The following is a 20,156-nucleotide window of genomic DNA, read 5'->3' on the forward strand; positions in this document are numbered from 1 at the left end:
TAAGTGTCATAGAAATGACCTATCAAACATCTTTATCAAATATTTTATGACAAACTGAACTATAGGAAGTCTTACCACATATTTCCCTTCTGGGTGGAAGTGTTTTATCCATGTTGTGGAAAAATCAAAACAGAAGACATGTTCGTTACATGTAGTACATGTGCAGAATAGGCCGGACCACATTTTTTTATAAAATCTATTTTAGTCTAATTCATTGGCTTGATTGTCTCAATAGATTACCCAGTCAATCTGGTAAGTATCTTTCTATAAATGAGGGATAAATAAATAAATAATAAATTAAAAATCGTTAATTTAAATCTATAATATTTGAAATATTAAGCTTAAAAACTAATTTAATTAAAAAAATTAAATTTAATTAAAAAAAATTAAAAGTAAAAAATAATTATTTAAATTAAAAATAAAATAAAAACTTTTAATTTTGTAAAATTTGAAATATATAAATTAAAAATATTATAAATAAATAAATAAAATTGTTAATTTAAATTAATAATATTTGAAATATTAACCTTGAAAGTAAATAAACCATTTAAATAAATAAAAAAAAATTCTTAATTAAATTTATTATATTTGAAACATTAAGCTTAAAAGTAAAAAATTACTGTTTAAATTAATTAAATAAATAATCAAAAGTAACTATTTTAATAAAAAATATTTAATTTGAAATACTAAGAAAAAACTTAACATAACATTTAAATTAAAATAAATAAATAAATAAATTAAAAGTAAAAAAATACGATTTAAATTAAAAAAATTATAATAAAATAAAATATTTTATTTAAATTTTTAAGATTTGATATAAAAACCCATTATTTATTTACAAATTACAATAATTATTTAAAGTAAAAAAATAAATAAATAAAATTTTATTTAAAATTATAGAATTTGAAAGCTTAAAGATTAAAAATAAACAATTTAATTTAATAAATAAATAAATAAATAAAATAAAACTGTTATTTTAAATTTTTATTTCAAATATTATATTTAAAAATTTGTATTAAATCTCATTTTCAATGCAATTTGAAAATAGAAAATGTCTTAATTTTTCTTATTAACAAGACATTTTTGATTTTTAAAATAATATATATATATATACATACACCTATATATATATATATATACACACACATACAGGAAAAGCATTTGACCCATCTGAATTTAGAGAGAGACAACATGCATGACAGAGACAGTAAAAGTCTGTCCCATGGTGGGAGACTTCCTGTATTGCACATTGTCTCTTTCAGTATTCAGATGGATCAAACACTTTTCGTGCTGTATATATATATATATATATATATATATATATATATATATATATATATATATTTCAATAATAATTAATTAATACAAAGAATGGTTAACTACAAAATGAACTAATTATTCTATTCACATTTAGGAACATCATTTAATTTTGAATTTTCAGCCTGTACCCACATATTTCTAATACCTAATAATAAATAATATGGATATATAGAAATTGGAAAGGTCACCATAATTAGGAGGTAATTGAAAATGAATCGTATAGTAATATAATTTTCGTTAATTATTGTAGAACAAATTATCGATTTTGAAATTCGCGCCAACCACGATTTTAGTAATATCAATTAACAAGGGTGCCAACAATTTTTAATATAAAAGGCCGAAACATAATTACAAGGGGACTTTGATTTTAAAACTCGCGCTAACCACGATTGACGGGGGAGGCCTCTTCTTTCATTTGCCCTTCCTAATTTGAAGTTGAGCAAGATGCCGGTTAGACCAAATTTAAATTGTTTCTTATGTGGCAAAGTTCTAGGAGATGTCGATCCAGTATTTCACAGCATCCCGGAACTCCCACATATATTTTGCATGTCCTGTGATCGGCTAATGAGGTAATTGGAAACCTGATCAGAATCCTGACGGTTGGGTCGGTTTAAAGACAAACCTGCAGAGCACAAACAATATTACTGTTACAAAATAGTCACAGAATTTATTATTTTCAGGTGCCCCTCATGCCTGGGGCTAATCTTTCCTAACGTAATCCGTCTACTTGTTTTTATGGGCATTCTGGAACTTGATGATGATGGCGATGATGATTAATAAATTTTTTAATATTTGGTTTTATAAACAATTATATTTTGGACATTTGTTTCACGACGTTTGGAATAACGCATTTATTCTAGTTCGTCAACACATTCTGTGAAACAACTTACCAAGTTAACATAAGCCCAATATCCCCTGTTTCTTTACTTTTGTTCATAATTTATGTTAAAATGAAATTTTAAATAGGTAATAAAATATTTATACAAAATTATATTTTTATTTATAAGTACCTCAAAAAATTAGGCCCTCAATGAAACCTCTTAAACTGAACAAAATGAGCGAACATTTAATTCAGGCAAGACACAAAATCAAAGAGAAATTGTTCAATTTTTGAAGTTTGAGTTCACGTGTCGACCAACAGATGCCACTGCGCCAACTCAAATTCAAATCAGCGCCATTAATATTTATTAATATATTTTTTTTGAAATTCGCGCTATTCGCGAATCTAGTACTTACAATTAACGGGGGTGGCACTTAATTATTAATATGAAATGTCTTGAAACTAAAGTTAATTTCAGTTCTTTAAAGTTGTTTAAGCTACAAGTGTAACCAGTCGATTCACCGGTCTTATTAGTAAAGTGTAATAAAATATTTTGTCTGAGTTCCAGCACCGTTAGGATATTTGTTTGGTATGATCAAATTTTGAATTTTGGACAGTTACTGTAAGAATTTGTTTCTAATAAATATAAATAGTCACTGACATTTCTGTTGTAGGTTTGAAAAAATTTAATTGAGAGGCTTCGAACCGAAAATAAGCAAAATTATCCAACTGTATAATAAATATAAAATAATTTTCAAAAATAGTCTCAATTAAATTTATTAAAAATGGATAACAATAACATTCCAGATTGGGCATGTACTAACACGAATACCTGTTCTATATGCTACAATGACATTCCAAGTGAGAATTGTCCGACATACGGAGTTCTTACCGATTGCGATCATATCTTCTGTTATGACTGCATCACAACATGGAAAAATTATTGCAATGTATCAAACAATCGTGTAAGGTAAGAATTTTTATAATATTATTTAAATTGCGTTATACCATGATTATTCTAAAATTTTCTAACAACAATTCTAATTGACTTCTCGTTACAGTGACTCAATTTTTTTGCCTGAATATAATTGGTGATTAACCCCATCGAAACATGGTGCAATTAAAAATACCATCATAATAATCCTAGTCAATTATTATGATAAATGTTTTCGATTAGTTTTTAATTTATTAATATTATCTCGGAGATTTTTAACACTGACTAAACTATTGTTTATTTTCAGATGTCCCATGTGCAGAACTATATCGGCGTTCATTCTGCGTTCCAGATATTTCCCCAAGGATCGGCTATCGAAATTCATGTTCGTGTTATTCAGATATTGGGATGTGTGCCATTCACACAGATTATAAAATAGTGCAAACAATTATTGCCTCTTAGTTCTGCATTATATCCTAATAGGGTGCTACATTCTCAAGACTTAATATTTGTTAAAGAAAATGGGAATGCACTTTTAATATTGTAAGAACTTTGTACATTAAGTTAACATTTTATATATTTGCATTAGTATTTTGTCCCTATAAATGATATATATTGCAGAAGATTAAATCACTAAAGTTTATCACAGGATGAGGAAAGAAAACAACTTAAAAGATCTTTTTCCAGTTAATTTTTAATAACATTTTCATCTCAAACTGATTGAAAACTAATTGGATGACTTTGTCAGATCGTATTTGATTTCTTATTCTATAAAATTACAAAATCTATGAAATATCTACAAATGTCATGCATGACAATACAGATGACAGTGACATTTCAAAAAAACGTAGAACTGAAGTTTAGTCTGGAAACAGCAGTACTTCAAGACTTAATCTGTTTGATTTGAATTACAAATTTATTGAAAATGGCCACCAATAACGTTCCATCTGGGGAAAATGCTAATCCGGATACCTGTTCCATATGCTACAATGAGATTCCAAGTGAGAATTGTCCCACGTACGGAGTTCTTACTGACTGTGACCATATCTTCTGTTATGGCTGCATCACAACATGGAAAAATTATTGCAATGTACCAAACAACTGTGTAAGGTAAGAATTTTTATATTATTATTTAAATTTTGTTATATCGTTGACAGATTATTCAAAAATTTCCTGAAAATAATTCTAATTGACATCTCATTATGGTGATAAGGCCTTTCAGTTATTTGCCTGAACATAATTGGCGATTAACCCCATCGAAACATTCATTCGATCAATGTTTTTGATTAATTTTTTGTTTACTTTATTTTACATAGGAGTTTTTAACTCCATGTGTTTAACACTGACTAAACTATTGTTTATTTTCAGTTGTCCTATGTGCAGAACTATATCGACGTTCATTTTCCGTTCCGAATATTTCCCCAAGGACCGCCTAACGAAATACATGTTCCTGTTAATGAGATACTGTGATTTATGTTATACATATAGATTATGAAATAGGGTAAATAATTTTTGTCTCTTAGTTCTGCATTATATCCTAATAGGGTGCATATTCATAGTGGGAAACTTTTTTAAACAAACTAGGCTCCACTTGTACAACCTATTAGGTTATTCCTGGTGTTTTATCGAATTGTTTTTTTCTGTGTTATTTAGTTAAATTAAAATATTTATAATAAAATATCCTTCTTCTATTGATTGTCAGCATTAGGATTTTGTCCCTACAAAATGATATATATATTGCAGAAGATTAAATCATTAAAGTTTAGCACAGGATCAGGAGACAAAAATTTAAAAACTCTTTTTTTGGTTAATTTTTAATAACATTTTCATCTCAAACTGATTGAAAACTAATTGGATAACTTTGTCAGATCGAATTTGATTTCTTATTCTATAAAATTACAAAATCTATGAAATATCTACAAATGTCATGCATGACAATACAGATGACAGTGACATTTCAAAAAAACGTAGAACTGAAGTTTAGTCCGGAAACAGCAGTACCTCAAGACTTAATCTGTTTGATTTGAATTACAAATTTATTGAAAATGGCCACCAATAACGTTCCATCTGGGGAAAATGCTAATCCGGATACCTGTTCCATATGCTACAATGAGATTCCAAGTGAGAATTGTCCCACGTACGGAGTTCTTACTGACTGTGACCATATCTTCTGTTATGGCTGCATCACAACATGGAAAAATTATTGCAATGTACCAAACAACTGTGTAAGGTAAGAATTTTTATATTATTATTTAAATTTTGTTATATCGTTGACAGATTATTCAAAAATTTCCTGAAAATAATTCTAATTGACATCTCATTATGGTGATAAGGCCTTTCAGTTATTTGCCTGAACATAATTGGCGATTAACCCCATCGAAACATTCATTCGATCAATGTTTTTGATTAATTTTTTGTTTACTTTATTTTACATAGGAGTTTTTAACTCCATGTGTTTAACACTGACTAAACTATTGTTTATTTTCAGTTGTCCTATGTGCAGAACTATATCGACGTTCATTTTCCGTTCCGAATATTTCCCCAAGGACCGCCTAACGAAATACATGTTCCTGTTAATGAGATACTGTGATTTATGTTATACATATAGATTATGAAATAGGGTAAATAATTTTTGTCTCTTAGTTCTGCATTATATCCTAATAGGGTGCATATTCATAGTGGGAAACTTTTTTAAACAAACTAGGCTCCACTTGTACAACCTATTAGGTTATTCCTGGTGTTTTATCGAATTGTTTTTTTCTGTGTTATTTAGTTAAATTAAAATATTTATAATAAAATATCCTTCTTCTATTGATTGTCAGCATTAGGATTTTGTCCCTACAAAATGATATATATATTGCAGAAGATTAAATCATTAAAGTTTAGCACAGGATCAGGAGACAAAAATTTAAAAACTCTTTTTTTGGTTAATTTTTAATAACATTTTCATCTCAAACTGATTGAAAACTAATTGGATAACTTTGTCAGATCGAATTTGATTTCTTATTCTATAAAATTACAAAATCTATGAAATATCTACAAATGTCATGCATGACAATACAGATGACAGTGACATTTCAAAAAAACGTAGAACTGAAGTTTAGTCCGGAAACAGCAGTACCTCAAGACTTAATCTGTTTGATTTGAATTACAAATTTATTGAAAATGGCCACCAATAACGTTCCATCTGGGGAAAATGCTAATCCGGATACCTGTTCCATATGCTACAATGAGATTCCAAGTGAGAATTGTCCCTCATACGGAGTTCTTACCGACTGTGACCATATCTTCTGTTATGGCTGCATCACAACATGGAAAAATTATTGCAATGTACCAAACAACTGTGTAAGGTAAGAATTTTTATATTATTATTTAAATTTTGTTATATCGTTGACAGATTATTCAAAAATTTCCTGAAAATAATTCTAATTGACATCTCATTATGGTGATAAGGCCTTTCAGTTATTTGCCTGAACATAATTGGCGATTAACCCCATCGAAACATTCATTCGATCAATGTTTTCGATTAATTTTTAGTTTACTTTATTTTACATAGGAGTTTTTAACTCCGTGTGTTTAACACTGACTAAACTATTGTTTATTTTCAGTTGTCCTATGTGCAGAACTATATCGACGTTCATTTTCCGTTCCGAATATTTCCCCAAGGACCGCCTAACGAAATACATGTTCCTGTTAATGAGATACTGTGATTTATGTTATACATATAGATTATAAAATAGGGTAAATAATTTTTGTCTCTTAGTTCTGCATTATATCCTAATAGGGTGCATATTCATAGTGGGAAACTTTTTTAAACAAACTAGGCTCCGCTTGTACAACCTATTAGGTTATTCCTGCTGTTTTATCGAATTGTTTTTTTCTGTGTTATTTAGTTAAATTAAAATATTTATAATAAAATATCCTTCTTCTATTGATTGTCAGCATTAGAATTTTGTCCCTATAAAATGATATATATTGCAGAAGATTAAATCATTAAAGTTTAGCACAGGATCAGGAGACAAAAATTTAAAAACTCTTTTTTTGGTTAATTTTTAATAACATTTTCATCTCAAACTGATTAAAAACTAATTGGATGACTTTGTCAGATCGTATTTGATTTCTTATTCTATAAAATTACAAAATCTATGAAATATCTACAAATGTCATGCATGACAATATAGAAGACAGTTAATGACATTTCAAAAAAAAAACGTAGAACTGAAGTTTAGTCTCTAAACAATAGTACCCCACTACTTAATCTGTTTGATTTGGATTACAAATCTATTGAAAATGGCCACCAATAACGTTCCATCTGTGGCAAGTGCTAATCCGGATACCTGTTCCATATGCTACAATGAGATTCCAAGTGAGAATTGTCCCTCATACGGAGTTCTTACCGACTGAGACCATATCTTCTGTTATGGCTGCATCACAACATGGAAAAATTATTGCAATGTACCAAACAACTGTGTAAGGTAAGAATTTTTATATTATTATTTAAATTTTGTTATATCGTTGACAGATTATTCAAAAATTTCCTGAAAATAATTCTAATTGACATCTCATTATGGTGATAAGGCCTTTCAGTTATTTACCTGAACATAATTGGCGATTAACCCCATCGAAACATTCATTCGATCAATGTTTTCGATTAATTTTTAGTTTACTTTATTTTACATAGGAGTTTTTAACTCCGTGTGTTTAACACTGACTAAACTATTGTTTATTTTCAGTTGTCCTATGTGCAGAACTATATCGACGTTCATTTTCCGTTCCGAATATTTCCCCAAGGACCGCCTAACGAAATACATGTTCCTGTTAATGAGATACTGTGATTTATGTTATACATATAGATTATAAAATAGGGTAAATAATTTTTGTCTCTTAGTTCTGCATTATATCCTAATAGGGTGCATATTCATAGTGGGAAACTTTTTTAAACAAACTAGGCTCCGCTTGTACAACCTATTAGGTTATTCCTGCTGTTTTATCGAATTGTTTTTTTCTGTGTTATTTAGTTAAATTAAAATATTTATAATAAAATATCCTTCTTCTATTGATTGTCAGCATTAGAATTTTGTCCCTATAAAATGATATATATTGCAGAAGATTAAATCATTAAAGTTTAGCACAGGATCAGGAGACAAAAATTTAAAAACTCTTTTTTTGGTTAATTTTTAATAACATTTTCATCTCAAACTGATTAAAAACTAATTGGATGACTTTGTCAGATCGTATTTGATTTCTTATTCTATAAAATTACAAAATCTATGAAATATCTACAAATGTCATGCATGACAATATAGAAGACAGTTAATGACATTTCAAAAAAAAAAACGTAGAACTGAAGTTTAGTCTCTAAACAATAGTACCCCACTACTTAATCTGTTTGATTTGGATTTCAAATGTATTGAAAATGGCCACCAATAACGTTCCATCTGGGGAAAATGCTAATCCGGATACCTGTTCCATATGCTACAATGAGATTCCAAGTGAGAATTGTCCCACATACGGAGTTCTTACCGACTGTGATCATATCTTCTGTTATGACTGCATCACAACATGGAAAAATTATTGCAATGTACCAAACAACTGTGTAGGGTAAGAATTTTTATATTATTATTTAAATTTTGTTATATCGTTGACAGATTATTCAAAAATTTCCTGAAAATAATTCTAATTGACATCACATTATGGTGATAAGGCCTTTCAGTTATTTGCCTGAACATAATTGGCGATTAACCCCATCGAAACATGATACTATTAAAAAGACCACCAAGTCACCTAGTCAATCATTTCGATCAATGTTTTCGATTAATTTTTAGTTTACTTTATTTTACATAGGAGTTTTTAACTCCGTGTGTTTAACACTGACTAAACTATTGTTTATTTTCAGTTGTCCTATGTGCAGAACTGTATCGAGGTTCATTTTCCGGGCCGAATATTTCCCCAAGGACCGCCTAACGAAATACATGTTCCTGTTAATGAGATACTGTGATTTATGTCATACATATAGATTATAAAATAGGGTAAATAATTTTTGTCTCTTAGTTCTGCATTCTATCCTAATAGGATGCATATTCATAGTGGGAAACTTGTACAACCTATTAGGTTATTCCTGCTAGTTTATCGAATTGTTTATTATGTGTGTTATTAGGTTAAATTAAAATATTTGTAATAAAATATACTTCTCTTATTAATTCTCATCATTAATTAATTAGTAAATTAAAATAAGGCTTAAAATTTGTTAAAAAAAATGGGAATGCATTTTTTATATTGTTAGAACTTTGTACTGAATAATTAGAGAGTGTCTTAAAATAAATTAGCTCTTCGTTTTAACAGTTTTTTGTTATTGACATTTTATATATCTGCATTTTAGGATACACAACAAAATGATGATACACTACAAAATGATATACTTTACATATGATTAAATCACTAAAGTTTACCACAGCATTAGGAGAGAATACAATTTAAAAGCTCTTTTTTCATCTAATTTTTAATTACATTTTCATTTCAAACTGAAAAAAAGTAATTCGATGACTTTGTCAGATCATAATTTAATTTCTTATTCTTTGAAATTATATTTGAAATATTTACAAATGTCATGAATGACTTATAATACAGATGACAGTTGACGACATTGAACTGAAGTTTAGTCAAAAGACAATAGTACCTCAATACTTAATCTGTTTGATTTGGATTACAAAGTTATAGAAAATGGCCACCAATAACGTTCCATCTAAGGAGGATGCTAATACGGATACCTGTTCCATATGCTACGATGAGATTCCAAGTGAGAATTGCCCCTCATACGGAGTTCTTACCGACTGTGTGCATATCTTCTGTTTTGACTGCATCACAACATGGAAAAAATATTGCAATCTACCAAACGACGGTGTAAAGTAAGAATTTTCATAATATTATTTAAATTTTGTTATATGGTTGACAGATTATTCCAAAATTTCCTGAAAATGATTCTAATTGACATCTCATTATAGTGATAAGACCTTTCAGTTATTTGCCTGAACATAATTGAAGATTAACCCCATCGAAACATGATGCTATTAAAAAGACCACCATGACACCTAGTCAATCATTTTGATCAATGTTTTCGATTAATTTTTAATTTAGTCATTTTTGCATAAGGAGTTTTTAACTCCATGTGCTTATTTTCAGATGTCCTATGTGCAGAACTATATCGCCGTTCATTTTCCAGTCCGAATATTTCCCCAATGACTGTCTATCGAAGTTCACGTTCCTGTTATTCAGATATTGTGATTTATGTCATACATACACATTATAAAATAGTGTAAACAATTTTTGTCCCTTAGTTCTGCATTATATCCTAATAGGGTGCATATTCACAATGGGAAACTTTTTTAAACAAACTAGGTCCATACACTTGTACAACCTATTTCGTTATTCCTGCTATTTCATGGAATTGTTTTTTACGTGTGTTATTAGGATATATTAAAATATTTATAACAAAATATACATCTTTTATTGATTCTCAGCATTGGATACATTAATTAATTAGTAATTAAAATAAAACTTAAAATTTGTTAAAGAAAATGGGTAATGCATTTTTAATATTGTAAGAACTTTGTTCTAAATAATTAGAAAGTGACTTAAAATAAATTAACTCTTAGCTTTAACAGTTTTTTGTTATTAAAATTTCATATATCTGCATTAGGATTTTAACCCTACAAAATGATATACATTACATAAGATTAAATTACTAAAGTTTACACAGGATCAGGAGAAAAACAACTTAAAAGATCTTTTTTCAGTTAATTTTTAATAATATTTTCATCTCAAACTCATTAAAAACCAATTCGATGACTTTGATTATATTTTATTTCTTATTATCTGAAATTACATTTGAAATATCTACAAATGTCATGCATGACAATACAGATGACAGTTAATGACATTTCAAAAAAACCTTGTAGGTAGTAGTACTGTAGGTTAGTCTGAAAACAGTAGTACCTCTATACTTAATCTTTGTGATTTGGATTACAAATCTATTGAATATGGCCACCAATAACGTTCCATCTGTGGCAAGTGCTGATCCGGATATCTGTTCCATATGCTACAATGAGATTCCAAGTGAGAGTTGTCCGTCATACGGACTTCTTTCTAACTGCCATCATATCTTCTGTTATGACTGCATCATAACATGGAAAAAATATTGCAGTCTACCAAACGACGGTGTAAAGTAAGAATTTTGTTATATCGTTTACAGATTATTCCAAAATTTCCTGAAAATTATTCTATTTGACATCTCATTATAGTGTTAAAGCCTTTCAGTTATTTGCCTCAACATAATTGGATCGATGGGGTTAATATCGAAACACGATGCTATTAAAAAAAACACCATGGCAGCCCTAGTCATTCATTATGATCAATGTTTTCAATTAATTTTTAATTTACTTAATTTTCCATAGGAGTTTTTAACTCCATGTGTTTAACACTGACTAAACTATTATTTATTTTCAGATGTCCGATGTGCAGAACTATATCATCGATTATTGTGCGTTCCAAGGATTTTCCCAAGGACCCGATATAGAAATCCATATTGGTGTTATACACATATTGGGATGCTAAGATATAAACAACTAAATTATTACTTCATTTTAGTATTTATCATACTACTTTTATGTTAAGGTGTTAGGCTAAGCTTTTTGAATTCAAAATTTATTTAGTTATATTTAAGCACTTCATACAATTTAGAAAATAGGTCAAAAATGTTTGTTTCTTAATTCTGAATCACCCAATAGGGGACCACATTTTCAATTATGCATCTCCATGGTGAAAATTTTTTTTAAATAACCCAAACTCATGCAACCTATTGGGTTATTCCTGAAATTTTAACGAAATTTATTTGTGTATTATTAATCTAAATTAAAATATTTATAACAAAATATGTTTTTATTCATTCTCAACGTTAAACATATATTATTATGTTGTTAGTACTTTGTACTGCATAATTAGAAAATAACTTAAAGTAACTCTTAACTTGTTGTTTGTAATTCAAACCAAGAAAGATAAATTTTATTAGAATATATATTAATAATTATGTGAAACTATTAGAATTATCTTTTATGATCAAACATATGCAAAATTATGTAATTATTTAACAAATTTAATATAATAAATGTAAAATAAATTACATTTGAAATATCTGTTAATGTCATATTTGACTTATATTACATCTGACATTAAATGACATTTCAAAAACCATTGACAAACTGAAGCTCAGTTTCAAAAAGCGTTGAAGGACTAAAGTTTAGTCTGGAAGCAATAGTGCCTCAATTCTTAATCGGATTACAAAAATGGCCACCAATAACATTCCACCTTGGGCATGTACTAATACGAATACCTGTTCCGTATGCCTCAATGAGATTCCAAGTGAGAATTGTCCCGCCTACGGAGTCCTTACCGTCTGCGATCACATCTTCTGTTATGACTGCATAACAACATGGAAAAATTATTGCAATCTACCAAACAACGGTGTAACGTAAGAAATTTTAGCAATTATTTTTAATTTACTTAATTTTAAATAGAAGTTCTTAACTCTTAACATTTGTTTAACACTGACTAAACTAACGTTTATTTTCAGATGTCCCATGTGCAGAACTATATCGTCGTTTATTGTGCGTTCCCAATATTTTCCCAAGGACCGATTTTCGAAATTCATGTTCGTGTTACTCACATATTGGGATTATTATTCACACAGATAGTGTGACACAATTTTTATCCCTTAGTTCTTCATTATATCTTAATAGGCTGCCAAATTCTTAATTATTCATCATTTTCTATTAGGTTATTCCTGTGATTTTATCAAATTGCTTTTTATGTGCATTATTCAGCTCTATTAAGAAATGGGCTCAACAAAATATATTTTTATTGATTCTCATTTAAAGAAAATAGGAAAGCATTTTTAATATTGTCAGAACTTTGTAGGGAATATTTGATTTCTTATTGTTTAAAATTACATTTGAAATATCTACAAATGTCATGCATGATAATACAGATGACAGTTAATGACATTTCAAAAAAAAACGATGGAGAACTGAAGTTAAGTCTCTAAGCAATAGTACCTCAATATTTAATCTGTTTGATTTGGATTACAAATCTATTGAATATGGCCACCAATAACGTTCCATCTTGGGCAAGTGCTGATCCGGATACCTGTTCCATATGCTACAATGAGATTCCAAGTGAGAATTGTCCCACATACGGAGTTCTTACCGACTGCGATCATATCTTCTGTTATGACTGCATCACAACTTGGAAAAAATATTGCAAATTACCAAAAAATCGTGTAAGGTAAGAATTTTTATTATTATATTTAAATTTTGTGATATCGTTGACAATAATTCTAATTAACATCTCATTATAGTGATAAGGCCTTTCAGTTATTTGCCAGAACATATTTGGAGATTAACCCCATCGAAACATGAACCTAAGTCAACATTTTGACCAATGTTTTCGATTAGTTTTTAATTTTCTTAATGTTAAAGAGGTGTTTTAACCCCATGTGTTTATCACTGACTAAACTAATGTTTATTTTCAGATGTCCCATGTGCAGAAGGATATCATCGTTTATTGTGCGTTCGGAACATTTCCCCAAGGACCAGACATCGAAGTTAATATTCGTGTTATTCGCATGTTGGGATACTAAGTTATAAACAATTTAATTGTTACTTCACTTTAGTACTTTGATGTTAAGGTTAAGATTTTTGTACCTAAATTTATGTAATTTATTTTTCATTCATATATCATGTCATGCTGTCATAAAATAGGGCAAACATTTTTGTCTCTCAGTTCGGGATTATACCTAATAGGGTGCCACATTCTCAATTATGAATCTCTAGAATGGGAAATTTTTTTAAACAGCCTAGACTCATCCACTAGTGCAACCTATTAGTTTACTCCTGCAACTTTCCTATTATAAATTGTTATTTATCTTCCAGTTCTCTATTATATCCTAATAGGGTGCCACATTCTCACTTAATTATGTATCACCAAAGTGGAAAACTTTTTTAAACAGCCCAGGCTCATCCACTTGTGCAACCTGTTAGGACATTTCTGTAATTTAAATAAAAATAAATTAACTCTCAGCTTTAACAGTTTTTAATTGACACTTTATATACCTGTATTTCTGTATTTTTACCTACTCATAACTATGTAACTGTATACATTACATAAAATTAAATCATTAATTTAATGTGATCCATCTACATTATTTTAAATAAAGATAATACCATTTTTTATGATCGTTAAGTAACCAATAATTGTGATATCTCATTTTTAGGGAAGTTAGTTAGTTTCTCTTGTGTACATTTTACATTTGAGGATAGATGTTTTTTGTTAACATTTTAAGACTAGAAAGAGACCGAATCAAACTTCAGTTCTTCAATGACATTTGAGCTGTCATTAACTGTTTTAATTGTGATTAATTGCTGTCTTAAATATTGAGTTGAAAATGTTATAGAACATTAACATGGTCGGTTGTTTTAAGACACATAGGTGTTAACTTTAACCCCTGCCCACTAACTTAATTCAAATAAAACCTGCAGTGAATGCTCCACTGTTTTTAATATTGTAATATTTAATAATAATTAATACAATTACATTTTGTATAAATACTTTATTTTAGCCTTTTAACATATAAAAATTGACAATTTTTAATAGTAAAATTGTAGGAATAACCTAATAGGTTGCACAAGGGGGTAAGCCTTTGATGTTTCATTCTGGAAATGCTTAATTGAGAGAAAATGTAACACCCTATTAGAATATCGCCCACAACTGAGACACAAATGACAATCTGCATTAATAAAATTACAGGTATAACCTAATAGGCTGCTCAGAATAAGATTTACATAATTGAGGTAAACGCTGATATAATGGTAAAATTGCAGCAATAACCTAATAAGTTGCACAAGTGTATAAGCTGTTATAAAAGTGTTTCACTCAGAAGATGTATAATTGAGGAAGAATTTTGCACCCTATTAGGATATCGCCCACAACTGAGAGACAAATAATCTATAATAACAGCAGCAGGAATAACCTAGTGGGTTACACAAGTGAATAAACCTAAACTTGTATATTACCCAGTACTGAGAGACAGAAATTTGTACTATAATAAACTATATCACATCCTGAAATATGAAATGGGTATTTTGCTACTATGACAAATGAAGTAACAATTCAGTTGTTTGCCTTATTATGCCAATACGAGAGTATCTCTCGATGTACATGGCTGACGAACATTAATTTCGATATCCGGTCCTTGGGCAAGTATTGGGAACGCACAATAAACGAGGATATCGTCCTGCACATGGGACATCTGAAATTGGAATAATCAATCAAAATTATAACAAAAATTGAATAATATTTTAAAACTATTACCTTACATCGGTGTTTGGTAGATTACAATACGTTTTCCATGTTGTTATGCAGTCATAGCAGAAGATGTGGTCGCAGACTGTAAGAATTCCGTAGGCGGGACAATTCTCACTTGGAATCTCATTGTAGCAAATGGAGCAGCTATTCTTGTTTGTACATGCCCAATCAGGAAAGTTATTCGTGGTCATTTTCAATAAATTTGGAATACAAATCAAATTAATTAAGAATAAAGGAACTATTATTTCCAGACCAAACTTCAGTTATTTAATATTTTTTGAAATGTCATTAAATGTCATGCATGACATTTATAGATATTTTAAATGAATTTTATAGAGAATAAATCTAATTACCTTAGACTCTGGGGTACCAACTGAGGTAATTAGATAATAATTCCGGGGGATGAACCATGTGAAACTTAAGAAAAGTATCAAAGTATCAATTAAAATCACATTTTGTTATAAACATTTTATTTTAGCCAAATAACATCAGAATTTATACTAGTGAAATTACAGGGATAATCTAATAGCACAAATGGATGAGCCAGGACAGTTTAGAAACGTAAAACTGAAAGGCACCCTATAGGATTTAGTCCAGAAATGAGACAAAAGTATTGTAATGTATACCAAAAAACTGCAGCAAATATTGAAATCAAATTAAATGGGTATTTTGTTACAATAACTTATTAACCTAACTAAGTGCTATAATAAATATTAAAATTAAGTAATTATTCATTTAATCGTCAGTACTCAAATACTTGATTACCGCTAGGTAAACATGCTTCACGAAGATCAATTTCGTCTGCGTATCCTTGGGGAAGTACTTGCAACGCACGATGAACGACGAAATTCTTCTGCACATGGGGCATCTGCAAATAAATATTAGTTTAGTCGAACCAATCGAAATAATCATTAATAATGAATCAATGGCTTGGGAAATCTTGCAATAATTACCTAACACCGCTGCATTGCAAATTGCAATACTTTTTCCATGTTGATATGCAGCCATAGCAGAAGACGTGTTCGCAAAGAGTCAGAACTCCGTATGTGGGAGACTCCTCGCTCGGAATCTCATTGTAGCATATGGAGCAAGTCTTTGCGGTAGTGCATGCCCACTGAGGAACGCGATTGTTATTCATTTTCGATAAGTATTTGGTTTTTTTATAAATCAATTGAATCGAACACGGAGATACGGCAACAGGTGTGACAACCTCAAAAAGTACAGTTGAGACTACGTAATGGGGCGACCTCAGTTGGCTGGTAGAGTAACCAGAAAGGAGACGAAAATTTTATGGTTTTCTGTGAAGAATATATGGTTTTTTGTGTAAAATATATTTTAACATAAAGAAATCACTTTCATTACAAGTTAAAAAACTATTATTTATTTATATATTTTATTGTTCGGGATGGTTGAAATTTGAATTTTTGCCGAGTAACAGTTTGGTTGAGTGTGTAAACGGTGACGTTAATCAATTTGGCCAACATTATTTGTTGTGTCTGAGGCGTCTTAAATACCCCATAATTATGAACAATTATAGATTGACCTTCATAAACATAATCTATTTTACAAGTATTTTTTTTTATTTTTAGATTAATTAATTTTTCATTAATAATTGAATAGTTGATTGTATTTTATATATAAATCATATATATATATATATATATATATATATATATATATATATATATATATATATATATATATATATATATATATATATATATATATATTATTTATTTATATTGTTTGTTTTGTTTGTTCGGTTGTTCGTTTGTTCGATTGTTCGGGTGTTCGGTTGTTCGGTTGTTCGGTTGTTCGGTTTTTCGTTTGTCTGTTTGTTCGTTTGTTCGTTTGTTTATTTGTTCGTTTGTTCGTTTGTTCGTTTGTTCGTTTGTTCGTTTGTTCGTTTGTTCGTTTGTTCGTTTGTACGTTTGTTCGTTCGTTTGTTCGTTCGTTTGTTCGTTCGTTTGTTCGTTCGTTTGTTCGTTCGTTTGTTCGTTCGTTTGTTTGTTCGTTTGTTCGTTTGTTCGTTTGTACGTTTGTTCGTTTGTTCGTTTGTTCGTTTGTTCGTTTGTTCGTTTGTTCGTTTGTTCGTTTGTTGGTTTGTTTGTTCGTTGGTTCGTTTGTTCGTTTATTCGTTTGTGCGTTTGTTTGTTTGTTCCTTGGTTCGTTTGTTCCTTGGTTCGTTTGTCCGTTTGTTCGTTTGTTCATTTGTTCGTTTGTTTGTTCGTTTGTTCGTTCGTTTGTTCGTTCGTTTGTTCGTTCGTTTGTTTGTTCGTTTGTTCGTTTGTTCGTTTGTTCGTTTGTACGTTTGTTCGTTTGTTCGTTTGTTCGTTTGTTGGTTTGTTTGTTCGTTGGTTCGTTTGTTCGTTTATTCGTTTGTGCGTTTGTTCGTTTGTTCCTTGGTTCGTTTGTTCCTTGGTTTGTTTGTCCGTTTGTTCGTTTGTTCATTTATTCGTTTGTTCGTTCGTTTGTTGGTTCGTTTATTCGTTCGTTTGTTCGTTTGTTCGTTCGTTTGTTCGTTCGTTTGTTCGTTCGTTTGTTCGTTCGTTTGTTCGTTCGTTTGTTCATTCGTTTGTTCGTTCGTTCGTTTGTTCGTTTGTTCGTTGGTTCGTTTGTTCGTTTGTTTGTTTATTCGTTTGTGCGTTTGTTCGTTTGTGCGTTTGTTTGTTTGTTCCTTGGTTCGTTTGTCCGTTTGTTCGTTTGTTCGTTTGTTCGTTCGTTCGTTTGTTCGTTTATTCGTTTATTCGTTCGTTTGTTCGTTCGTTCGTTTGTTCGTTCGTTTGTTCGTTTGTTCGTTCGTTTGTTCGTTCGTTTGTTCGTTCGTTTGTTCGTTTGTTCGTTTGTTCGTTTGTTCGTTTGTTCGTTTGTTCGTTTGTTCGTTTGTTCGTTTGTTCGTTTGTTCGTTTGTTCGTTTGTTCGTTTGTTCGTTTGTTTGTTTGTTCGTTTGTTCGTTTGTTCGTTTGTTCGTTTGTTCGTTTGTTCGTTTGTTCGTTTGTTCGTTTGTTCGTTTGTTCGTTTGTTCGTTCGTTCGTTTGTTCGTTTATTCGTTCGTTTGTTCGTTCGTTTGTTCGTTTATTTGTTCGTTTGTTTGTTTGTTCGTTTGTTTGAGTCTAAGGCGTCTGAAATACACCATATTTTTTTTTTAATTTTTAGATTAATTTTTAATTAATAATTTGATGTACAATTTTATTTCATATTACGCTTGAGACTAGTTAAAGTGGCGACCTTGGTTGGCTGGTAGAGTAACCAGAAAGGAGATGAAAATTTTATAGATAGATACATCTAAACACAAACCTTCAGATAGGTATTGTTACATAAATGATACTTTTGTGATATAGAAACATAGATAAGGAAAACTGGATTAGTTTGTAAAACACCTAATCTCTGAACATAACAATATCGAAGTCACAATGGAATTGAAGGAGGAGAGCCAAATATCTTTTTTGGATGTACTAGTAACACGGGTGGCTGAATACTTGAACCATAGGGTATATCAGGTTAGTTGGGGAAGCAACTGTGAAATACTAAAACTAAATAAAATTCCAGTGCTCAGAAAAATAAACGCTAATCAGATAATAACAGTCACTGAACAGAACAAAAATTCTCAAACATCAGTTATTTAATTTGTCATTCAGTTGACAGTCACACGTAAAACACACGAACCAGATCAAACCTCTGAAGATGCTAGCCATTCGTATTAGCGAAACCAACAATTATTCCTTCTAATAAGTAAAAGTAATTAACTTTATTATACATTTATCATTAATCTAAGTTATTAGAAACTGTTACACCATTACAAATATAGTTAAGTGCATAATTAATTAGATAATATTGTTGATTTTGATAACGATCTTCGATACCTGACTAAAATAGATATTACAATCAATCATCACTTTTATCCAAGTGGTAAACATTTTTATTAGATATAATTTTTAACATGAACGATAGAAGTGGGTACTGGAAACACTAATTTAAGTTTTTGGTTCACAATTTATTTGAATATGTTATTATATTTTAATATTCATCCATTCATTAGAAAGAGTCTTCGTGCAATGAATTTGATTGACTCTAGCACTAATCCAAGAGAGATTTTGATGACGGTATGATGGACTGTGTATGAAATTTTAGGCTCATAAATTGATCAAAATCATTTAGTCACTAGAAAAGAAGTTCTTCTTTAAGATAACATTGACGTTGGCAAAGATTGTTGATTATAGTGGTGAAATTAGTAAAGATATGTTAATCGTTAAAATCTTTTTGAGTACTTATAATTGCACAAAATAAAAATGTCGATAAGATACGTGGAATGTATGTTTTTTAGATATAATACATAGATACGTACTTATATCATCGTTATATAATAAAATAATAACTAAAATATATTTTAAAAATAGGAATTCAATTGATTGCCAGTAATAATTATAGCAACATTTTACTTTGGTTTTCATTACTCTCTATGAATTTAAATCCACTATTTACTAATGGTCTTTTGCTTATTATATTTGTTTAATCACTGATCAACTGAAAATGTAAGAAAAATGGTAATTCAGTGTTACCAAGACCGAGAGAAACAAGAAGAGATGGCTAAGAAGTTACTGCTAAATAAATTAATCGTTTATCCTTATTATTAAAAATGTAGAGGAACTCACCAAATGATAATAGCTA

At 29.7% G+C, this 20,156-nt stretch overlaps 4 protein-coding genes across 6 annotated transcripts; 2 read left to right on the forward strand and 2 right to left on the reverse strand.

Moving 5' to 3' along the window:
* Positions 1–5,846: 5,846 nt before the first annotated feature.
* Positions 5,847–9,256, forward strand: LOC126266578 (E3 ubiquitin-protein ligase makorin-2-like). 3 transcript variants are annotated; one of them, XR_007548894.1, is made up of 2 exons: positions 5,847–6,424; positions 6,683–7,362. XR_007548894.1 is itself a non-coding variant. In XM_049970864.1 (2 exons), exons 1-2 carry the CDS (start codon positions 6,240–6,242, stop codon positions 9,095–9,097), a joined length of 312 nt encoding a protein of 103 aa, XP_049826821.1. In that variant the 5' UTR covers positions 5,847–6,239; the 3' UTR covers positions 9,098–9,256. The 3 variants fall into 3 exon arrangements, 2 of the variants coding, with proteins under 2 accessions (XP_049826821.1, XP_049826820.1); XM_049970864.1 differs by lacking the exon at positions 6,683–7,362 and adding an exon at positions 8,971–9,256; XM_049970863.1 differs by lacking the exon at positions 6,683–7,362 and adding an exon at positions 7,808–8,336.
* Positions 9,257–13,107: 3,851 nt separating this feature from the next.
* LOC126266579 (uncharacterized) lies at positions 13,108–14,279 on the forward strand. Its single transcript, XM_049970865.1, has 2 exons — positions 13,108–13,409; positions 13,657–14,279. Exons 1-2 carry the CDS (start codon positions 13,225–13,227, stop codon positions 13,769–13,771), a joined length of 300 nt encoding a protein of 99 aa, XP_049826822.1. The 5' UTR covers positions 13,108–13,224; the 3' UTR covers positions 13,772–14,279.
* Positions 14,280–14,738: 459 nt separating this feature from the next.
* Positions 14,739–15,710, reverse strand: LOC126266576 (uncharacterized). Its single transcript, XM_049970861.1, has 2 exons — positions 15,495–15,710; positions 14,739–15,432 (listed from the first exon to the last, which is right to left on the reverse strand). The coding sequence occupies exons 1-2, from the start codon at positions 15,677–15,679 to the stop codon at positions 15,294–15,296; spliced, it is 324 nt and encodes a 107-aa protein (XP_049826818.1). The 5' UTR covers positions 15,680–15,710; the 3' UTR covers positions 14,739–15,293.
* A 287-nt stretch (positions 15,711–15,997) lies between these two features.
* LOC126266577 (E3 ubiquitin-protein ligase makorin-2-like) lies at positions 15,998–16,654 on the reverse strand. The gene is made up of 2 exons (XM_049970862.1): positions 16,442–16,654; positions 15,998–16,356 (listed from the first exon to the last, which is right to left on the reverse strand). The coding sequence occupies exons 1-2, from the start codon at positions 16,624–16,626 to the stop codon at positions 16,224–16,226; spliced, it is 318 nt and encodes a 105-aa protein (XP_049826819.1). The 5' UTR covers positions 16,627–16,654; the 3' UTR covers positions 15,998–16,223.
* Between the last annotated feature and the right edge of the window lie 3,502 nt (positions 16,655–20,156).

Source organism: Aethina tumida, chromosome 1, assembly GCF_024364675.1.
Source record: "Aethina tumida isolate Nest 87 chromosome 1, icAetTumi1.1, whole genome shotgun sequence".
NCBI lineage: Eukaryota > Metazoa > Arthropoda > Insecta > Coleoptera > Nitidulidae > Aethina > Aethina tumida.